Source organism: Protobothrops mucrosquamatus, unplaced genomic scaffold (genome assembly GCF_001527695.2).
Source record: "Protobothrops mucrosquamatus isolate PMUCROS unplaced genomic scaffold, P.Mucros_1.0 scaffold_134, whole genome shotgun sequence".
NCBI lineage: Eukaryota > Metazoa > Chordata > Lepidosauria > Squamata > Viperidae > Protobothrops > Protobothrops mucrosquamatus.
In genome coordinates, this window is record NW_015386210.1 from 912,607 (window position 1) to 922,654 (window position 10,048).

General features: G+C 37.8%; 1 protein-coding gene across 1 annotated transcript in view; it reads left to right on the plus strand.

The window, feature by feature from the left end:
- Positions 1-5,354, plus strand: part of MOCOS (molybdenum cofactor sulfurase) — a 197,094-nt gene extending 191,740 nt beyond the window's left edge. The window contains exons 14-15 of the mRNA XM_015818230.1: positions 3,724-3,828; positions 5,093-5,354. Of these exons, the coding sequence (XP_015673716.1) occupies positions 3,724-3,828; positions 5,093-5,230 (243 nt within the window). The 3' untranslated portion in view covers positions 5,231-5,354. The remainder of the gene's footprint in view (positions 1-3,723; positions 3,829-5,092) is intronic.
- Positions 5,355-10,048: the final 4,694 nt, after the last annotated feature.

Consider the following 10,048-nt stretch of genomic DNA (forward strand, 5'->3'; position numbering starts at 1 on the left):
GAAGCCCTTACTTTTCCAATATATATATATAAAGCATCTGATCAAGCAATTAACTACAAAATAATGATTACAAAATAACAAAACAATGATTACATGATAACACTATAAGTATCAATATAAAATGGTTACTATATGTAAAATAAATGCTAATGTCAAACTTAAACATACTAAAATCATAAGCACAATAAAATCCCTTCACATTCTTTCAGTCAGGTTCTTTCCTCACTTTTTTCTAAGCTAAAGTGTCCCAAATACCAACTTTTGGTAGAGAAAATATTTGAATCTTCTTACAGTTTTGGTTGTTGTTCAAAACTCTAGTTGAATCTGATCTAAGTCTGATCTAAATCTCTGAACTTGGAATCTCTTCAGAGAGCTGAAGAAAGAATTAGACTCTCTTGTCAAAATAAGAATGAACCAAAAGACAGTACTCAGAAATAGGAAAAGATAAGGTATAACTACGCCATCCTATGATGTGAATTGGTGCTGGGATGATTCTGTCCCTTAATATTATGTGACACTACCTTGAAAACTGGTTAATGAATCATATTTCATTGTATCCATAGCAAAATCTGTGTTGGGATAAAGGAGAACACTATTTTAACACTAATACAGCTAATGACAAAGGTCTTTCTCAGTTATGCACTAGAAATTAGATGAAGACAGCATTAAGAAACAAGAAAAAAGAGGTGGCGAAGACATGGGTTTGGCACTATTAGATGCAATTCAGGAAAAGTTTCATTTGCAGACTTGTGTAAGAATTGAAGATTAAATGTTATGTATTATTTTTTTTAAAAAATAAAAGACAACGTGTAGTCCTGAACTTTCTCCACCTCAATAAGTCTCCAAATATCATTTTTTAAAAATAGTTTCCTTTAAAATTTCAAAGCTGCTTCTTTGCATTTAGTAATTTGAGATATGCCACTTTGTAGAATGATTAGAGATAATTACCATCATTAAGTTGTTATGCTGAATTTTAAAATAGGCTTTATTTTTACCAAACTAGGATAAAAATAAATAATAGAAAATACTTGTAGCTCGGTTTTAGATTTTGGCTGTGGTTTGTTTTCCAAGCTTGTTTCAATATAATTTCTGAACATTTCATTACCAAAACCAGTAACATCATCAGCAGGATTTTCTTGTCCTATTCTCCTTAGCTTATAAATGTCTTGTGTGCCAATGTGGTCAGTTGGTCACAGCCTATAAATAAATAGTGAACTATTAACGGGGAGAAAATTTGTTGAAAAACATCTTGAAGAGAGAGACAACCAGCATAACTAGGTTTTGCAATAAATAGCCTTAAAAACTATAGGGCCGTAGATCAACCTTGATTTGCACTTTCTAATTGTTCAGCTATTTCTCCCTTTTGTTCTCTGGTATCAAACCGAGAGTAACCTTTCATAAGGAATGACTCTTAATGAACATTGAAATGCAAATAAGCTGAAAGCTGTGAATGGCTTTGTATAAATTAATGAAGTCCTGACATATTATTTCAAGAAAGATAAGAAGTCTTCTTAAGGGAGCTATAAGCAGTGATAAGCTTCCCATTGCACACTTTTGCTAGAGAGTTTCTGAGAAAGCCATTGATTGGACAAAGAGGAAACTGATCAGAGAAATCAAAGATTTTTATTTAGTTTTTATTGAATTATTAGAATTATGATGTGGGCTTTGAAAACACTGTAAAACTTTTGGTTCTGCAATTGGTTTTATCATCAAAGGGAATAAAAACAAGATGATATGGTTATATTTTTTATTGTACTAAATATATAATAAGGGTTGCACTGAAGTTTTAAAAGCTTTAAAGATTCCCCATGTCCAATTGTGACTGACTCAAGAGGGCACTACTCATGAGGTTAGTGCCAAGATACTCTTTAGAGGAATATTATTGTCAGCACTACTAGTCTGAAACAGCTGCATCTTTACAAGATTTTGGAAAGGTAATAATAATAATGAGGGCTATTCTTGCTTTGCGGGCAAATTGTTCCAAAGGAGACCTCCCATACAAAATACCCATTTCTATAATTCAAGATAGGTGGAGAAATCAGGATGCATTTCGTATTTTCATAGGCTGAATGGGCAAAAACTATTTGCCCTCTCAAGGCAAAGGAGTTGCCCTGTGAATAATATGGAGCTTTATAGTAACATTTTCAACAGCATTCAGAAACTTAGTGATTACTCCATTGCAAAGCAGTAATGAAACTGTCACATAAGTATACGGATTACTATATTTTGCATCAGCTGAAGTTTGCAAATGAACTTCAAGGGCAATCCCCTGTAAAGCAAATTTCAATAAACTAAGTGTGAGATGAAAAAGGCATGAGTGACATTCAGTGGGTTCAAGCTATAATTGGGCATTTCCAATTGCTCGTCTAGCAAGAACTGATGATTCAAGAGAATCCTCAGTTTGTAACCCTACTCTGCATAGGAGAGCAGCAGCATCTGTTAACCAAGAATCAGCAATGTTCTGCTTTGCCTGAGGGGAGTCTATTTCTCCCACTCCAGGCAGCCTCCAGGCATCTGCATTCATCATATCACCTACTTCTGCTCTAAAGGGCTGTAGCTTGTAGGATCATGTGGTGGAAGTGATATGACAGCAGTCTTCCAATATTTAAATGGCTGTCACAAAGAAGAGGGGGTCAATCTATTCTCCAGAGCACCAGAATTCAAGATAAGAAGTAACAGATAGAAACTTATCAAGGAGAGATCCAACCTAAAACTAACAAGAAATTTCTTGACAGTGAGAATAATTAATCAAAGATGGCTTGCCTTCAGATGTTATGGGCGCTACATCACTGGAGGATAAGAAGAGGTCAGACAGCCATTTGTTTTGAATGGCTTGAGAAGGGGGTTGGACTAGAAGACCTCCAAGGTTCCTTTCAACTCTATTATTCTGTTGAGTAATTCATAATGTTTTCTGTAGCTTGGATTAGGAATGGGAGAAAGATCAGGCTGGCTGTCAAATTTTGTGAAGGTTTTGTCTTAATTAGGTTTCTTTTAATACCCTATTAATGGGGACGTGTTGGCTCAGTGGTTAAAGATGCTCTAGCCCTCTCCCCATCCCCAATCCAGCACTGCCGCATGTTATGAGAAACTCTGAAGTGTTTGGGCTGATAAAATTCCACACTCAGGGCAAACGGCCTTGAAGATTCCAGCGTGCCAGCATGAATCAGATTCCAAACCACTTACTCTTCCTCAACTGTCAATCCCCCCATCCTAATTCCCACAATAAAAGAATACTGTTTTATTGCCCCTTTGCATTCTCCGATCAATAGCAGAATGCTGGCAAGGTGCCAAGCCGAAACTGGTGGATCTGACAGATGCTGAGCTTGTCAGCTGAAAAGCTGATAGCCCGGGTTTGAGACCCATACACAGCATGATGGGGTGAGCTCCTGTTATTTGCCCCAGCTCCTGCCCACCTAGCAGTTCAAGAGCATGCAAATGCAAGCAGGTAAATAGGTACCACTTCAATGAGAAGATAACAATCCCTCAGCTAAGAAACAGCCCCCTAGAATCAGACACAACTGGATAGGGGAAAGCTTTATCTTTTAATACCCCATTATCTGAATCAAGACATATTTGACCACTTTCTGAGCTGATTCAGCACCAAAAGAGTTTAGGTGATCTTTGCCACAATCCTAGCAAAAATAGTTGCTAGACACTTCCTGCTAAGATTGCCCAGCATTTTTTCTGAGTAATATTTCAGAATTTTTTCTGTATAAATTTCAGATTTTAGGACCATGTCACAGATGCCTGGTTATCTGCATTAATCAACAAACTGGAGAGCGAAACAAGGATTTTTTGCAAAAGTTGTCATCCATTAGAGATAGAAAGGTCAGTATACAAGCACTGGTGTTTTAATGATCCAATCTTCCAATCTTCTTCTTTCACTGCTTGTTTTCTTTACTGTAAAAATATTATCTTAAACGTTTTGTCATTATTTAATATATACAGTGTTTAAATGAATATTTAAGACAAAGGTGACCGGTTAAAAAGTGGAAGAATTCTAAAGAGAATATCATTTTATCTAATGATGTGGAAGTACAAACAAAGCAGAAAGAGGTAGTCCTTGACTACCTGTCCTAGCCTGGGAACACAATGTCATTCTGGAGATGGTTAACAGACTAACCCACCTCCTGCCCATGTGCATCTTGATCCCTTCTTTCCCATCTTTGTTAATTTTAACTCATTTTCAGTTTATTTATTATTGTAAATATTTTATTTTGTTGTTTTAATTGATTGTAAGCCACATAATCACCTGTAGGTGAAATGGGTGGCACATAAGTTTCATAAATAAATATACCTGAGGCAACTAGAGAAAGGAACTATATACATGCAGTGACCAGTTATTTATTTATTTGCCTGTTTGTTTATTTTCCACACATTTCCGCATTTATTTATACTATTTCTTAACTGCCTATCTCTGTCAGAGTTAAATTCTCTGTGTAAAGCTTTTCCACTCCCCCCCCCATCTAACCTGAAATGTTCAGTTTGAGTATCACCTTCTTCAGCCATGGGATCCCTCTAATAAAACATATTGGGGAAAATTCTGGGCAATTTCTTAAATTCTCCAGATTAACCTCTGGAGGTGGTACCATTTTTGGTCAGAAATGTGGTATCTGACAAAATCAGAGAATGATAGAAATAATGAATAGGAATGAGCCATTATTTATCTGCAGGAATGCAGAAATCAAATTGAATGTGTGTGTGTTTAAATTCAGCTAGAATACATACACAAAGGGAGGCCATTTTGTCTTTGAATAATTATTGCCACTGCAAATATTATAATATTCACTTAGAAAATCAGCATAAATTTAAATATATTTAAAATAGGAATGGTTGTAAGTATCATTTAAAATGTGGATCTCCTTTTCTATTGTGTAGTATATTCATCTTAGTTCCTGAATTTTATTTATCCAATGCAGGAGAACTGCAGGTTGATATTGCATAATCTACTTCATTATGGCTGCTATAAGTAGACTGCAATAATCAGAAACTATTTGTTTCCATTTAATGTTTGTCCAGATTTTTGCAGTCTAGTTCTGGAAGTCTTGATTTCATCATATAAGCTGATGAATGTGTTGCATCTTTTTTTCAGACTAACTTTGGAATATACCTGGAAAATCACTCTGAGACACAATTCTCCCTTCCTAATAGCTTATTAGTAGGATCTGAGATACTTGTATTAAAGATCACTACATCTTCAACCTCAACAGAAGAGAATAAATCAGCCTAAGCAGCAAATATATCTGTTTTGCAGAAAGCTCATATTTGTTTTGAAATTTCAGTCCTCAATATTAAGGTGACCAAGATTTTTACAATGAAAAGGAGGACACAAATAAATTGAAGAAAAAAATATCGTAAATAAAAGAAACATTTTATTCATTGCAACAGTAATACAGAATACACTATAATATGATAAATGCATAATAAAAACATTTGTAACAATAACATTTTATATTGTAATTATGCTTACATGCCGCGCCCCCGCCCGCAGCCGCCCCGCCAGCACTGCTGCCCTGCCGTGCAGAGCGGGCCCCGCCGCTCCCAAAGCACCAGCTGTGCCAGCTCCGGCCCTGGGGGGCAGCCCGCTGTCAACACACCCCACCTGCAGCCGCCCCGCCAGCATCACTGCCCACCCTGCGCAGCCCCGTGTAGAGCAGGCCCCGTGGCTCCCACAGCATGGGGGGCAGCTGGCCACTGCCGCCCCTCACACCCCTGCCCGCAGCAGCCCCGCCGCCCCTGCTTCTTGTGCCCGCAGCCATTATTGACCTAGCAGGGCCGAAGATCAAGAGAAAGTTACCGTGGCGTCGCCGCTCCAGTCTCCTCCAGGTATCTTCGGGACTAACGAGGAGATGGTGTAGCTGGGTAGCAGGGAGGGGTGCAAAGTTCCTGCCAATTCGCCTTCGCTGCAGACAACTTACATGTGCAAAGTTTGCCGGCCGGGTGTTTTGGCGCGCTCAGCAGCAATTCCTATTGGTTTTCGAAAGCCAATAGGGGGAGTAGCACAGCTCATGCAAAAGTTGAAAAAAACCCCATCAAAAAAAGGTGCCGGAATGCCGTTCTGAGCGTTGTATGAGAAAAAAACAGCCCTGTAGATTAGTCTTCAAATATCGAAAAGGAGGACATGTAGGAGGACACTTTTCGAGGGAGGACAGAACTCACAAAAGGAGGACTGTCCTCCCTAAAGGAGGACAGTTGGTCACCTTATCAATATGGGTAGTATGCTGTGATTATTTTTGAGCAATTTTGAATTAAATCTAATAAAATTGCATTATTTCTTGCAATTATTTATATCTTTATGTAATTCTTATATGCAGGAATTATTTAATATGATGTAAAATGTAAAATTGGCTGCTTAAGAACAGCTATGTGGCCCACACAACAGCATTCCAAATAAGAGCAGGGTTTTTTTGTAGTAAATAGCATTGCAGCTTTTTGGATCTTGATTTAGTAGAGCTTCTTAACTTCCTAATGAGTGCCCATAGCCATCCTGTTATGCTTTGGTATACTCTGCCCAGTTTTGCTCTTTCCAGAGCCATCCCAACCAAAATACAACAGGAAGGAAAACAAATGAAAGCAAGGAGACAACAGCTGATGGTATCAGGATGGCTATGGATACTCACTAGGAAGATGAGAAACTCTACTAAATCGGGATGTAAGAAGCTGCATTATTATTAAAATTATGCTAGCAAATGTTTACCGGAAATAATTATATTTATTATGTTTTATAATTTTATTTTTATAATTTTATATAATAATACAGTTTTAACAGAACAATATAAGATATACAAACTGGAAGAAAAGAAAAAGAGAAAAATGCAAAGAAACAAGGAAAATAGTATAAAAAGAAATCCCCTCCCTCCTTCCCCTCATCATGGCAAGTATTAGCAATTGCATAATCTCTTCTTAGCTAATAAATATAATTTTTTTCATCCTATAACCCATCTTCTTCTTCCATCCAGTTACCAGCAAAAAAATCCAAAACTCTTAAGATTTTAACAATAACAAGTATAAAATTTAACTTTCTACATCACAACTCTTAACTATTACAAAAAATAATTAAAAGGTCACAATATTGTAATGTGTAGATCAGGGGTGTCAAACTGGCTGCCTGTGAGCCAGATGTGTCACACACAGGCCACGCCCACCCTGGTTTGCAAAGGCAAAAAAGTCTCAAAACATCATGATGCATTATGTGACATGATCGAGTTTTGACACCTGTGGTGTAGAAAGGCCTCAACTTATGACCAATCGTTCAGTAACTGGTATTACAATAGAACTCAATCAAATTTTATTATGATCATAAACCAGCATAGGAAGGGTAGAATACAAACAAGCAAGAATTTGAAAAGTTAAAAAAATACAAAATACACAAAATTAAAAAACTATAACATATATGTAAAACCAGCAATCTAAAAAAAATTATATAAATATAATACAAAACACTCAACTAACAAATCATTAAGTCAGGTTTGAGGCATAGGCCATCATTTGACAGATTTTTTTCACTGCTGCACAAAACTTAGCAACACTATATTGATGAGATAAGATTAGTAGAAATGTCTATAGTATAAGCACTGTATGCTTTGTTATTTCTATAAACAAGAGTCCAAGTCACAGAGGTATTGCCCCTTCAGGTGGAAAATTTTCCTGTATCTGCCTTCAAGAAAAGCTCAGAAGAATGGATGAAGGCCCTCTGGTGGCTCAGTACTTCAAGATTGAATAAGTATATAATGGGCAAGGCAAAATACCTTTTGTATTCATTGTCAATAAAGGTTGGAGACTGGCTAGGTCCAGTTGGAGCTAGGTGCCTTCTATATCCTATTTAATAAGAGCTTTGGCCTGATCATATGCAATTCTGAGTAGAATTCTTGGAGAGAAGCCCAACATTTAGATTTTAGTTGCCCCTGCTTTATTCCTTTGGGGATCCTTTGAGAGGCAGTTATTGGTATAGAGAGAAAAGAATAATGGAGAGAACACACAGCCCTGGCAATTAGCAATTAGCCCCTTGCGCTAATTCAGTGGTTCTCAACCTGTGGGTCAGGACCCCATTTGGGGTTGATTGACCATTTCATGGGGATCGCCAAGCAAGGCTGTCCGCCATTTTTTTTTGTCCGCCATTTTTTTTGTACGCCATTTTTTCCCCTTTTCCGGCGGGTGCCTTACCTCCCTTGGGCTGGGCCAGCTGGTGGTCAGCCTGCTCCGTCTCTGCCGCTTGCCAGCTACGCCTCGGCTGGCGCAGGGGGCGGAACCATGCATGCGCGGCGCTCCCAGGCAGGGAAAGTCCTCGACTTACGACCAGTTGGGTAGTCCTTGACTTACAACCGGTTTAGTCCTCGACTTACGACCGGTTGGGGTCGCGGCATTAAAAAGGTTGAGAACCACTGGTTTATAGGATAGTATGTTGTCCTTATTTGAAGCATAAATTCGTAGTTGATCAAAGTTTCATGCAAATTAATTTCCACTCCAACAAATCTGCCATGTTCGTCAGTTAATACAAGTTCTGATTTTAGTTAGGGATTTATATTCAAAGCAGCTTAATTTCTTCTTTGTTTCTTTTTTTTGTTCCTACTGAAATAAATTCCTCATCCAATTTTTTTATAAATCAAATATTTTATGTCAATTTGGTGTGTTGCTTAAGATGCTGGCCTAGAAACCAGGCTTTGAGTGCCAGTTCTCTCTTAGAAATGAAAGCCAGCTGGGTTACTTTGGACCAGCCACTCACTTTCTCAGTGCAACCCAACTCACTTTGTTAATATAAATTGTTCCAAAGGAACAGCTAGCACAAGCATTAAAAGATGCAAATACTGCAATATCAAGTATAAGCACCAATTCACTGCAAGAAACAAACCAACTAATGTACAGCACAGCAGCAGTTATAACTGAATACCTGGGATGCAAAATCAACAAAGAAGAAAAACAAACAGTGCACCACAAAAATGGAAGGTTAGACTAGAAAATAAGATCAGCAAATTAAGATCACATGCAAGCAAGCTAAAACAGATGAAAGAAAAGAAGCCGAAGAACAAGAAGACCAAAGAATACTTAATGAAGAAATACCACTTAGAAACAAGGAAGATCAAGAAAGCACTGGAAATAATAAACCAACAAATAACAGCTATAGCCAGGAAAGTCAGCAGATACGAAGCTCGAATTGCAAATTATAGGCAGAACCTCCAATTTCAATCCAATCAGAAATGTTTCTACCAATCCATCAATGGAGAAACTGCAATGAATCAGTCAGTACCTGACAAGGAAGAAACAGTGCAGTTCTAGAAGCAGATATGGGATAACCCAAAGAAACACAACAAGGATGCGGCTTGGTTAAAAGAGGTGGATGCAAATAAAACAGAAGTTGAAATCAAAGAATTAGTAATAACAACAAAGATGGTAGAAAAAAGAGCAAGGAAGATCAAAAATTGGTCAGCACCAGGTGAAGATGAACTGCATGGGTTTTGGTTGAAACATCTAACTGTTATATACCCACTCATTGCCAAGCAGTTCAACAATATACTACAAGGAGGAGAAATTGAAAAGTGGCTAACAACTGGGAAAACCTACCTAATAATGAAAAATCTACAAAAGGGGTAACACCAGGCCACTACAGGCCAATTACCTGCTTACCAACAACTTTCAAATTGCTAACTGATGTGGTAGCTGATGCAGTACAACGGCATCTAGTTGAAAACAATCTCTTTCCATCCAAGCAGAAAGGAAACCGCCCCAATAGCAGAGGAACAAAAGATCAACTCCTAATAGACTAAATGATCTTGGAAAACTGCAAGAAAAGGAAGACCAACCTAAATGTGGCATGGATTGACTACAAAAAGGCATTTGACTCTCTGTCACATAACTGGATAATCAAGTGCCTAGAAATAACAGGAGTCAGTAGAAACATCAGAAAATTTGTGCAAAAATTGATGGCACAATGGAAGATACAATTGCAGGTCAATAGTGAGAGACTGGGAGAGGTTAATATCAAGAGAGGAATATTTCAAGGAGATTCGTTATCACCAGTACTATTTGTTATTGCACTGTTTCCTCTGTCAAC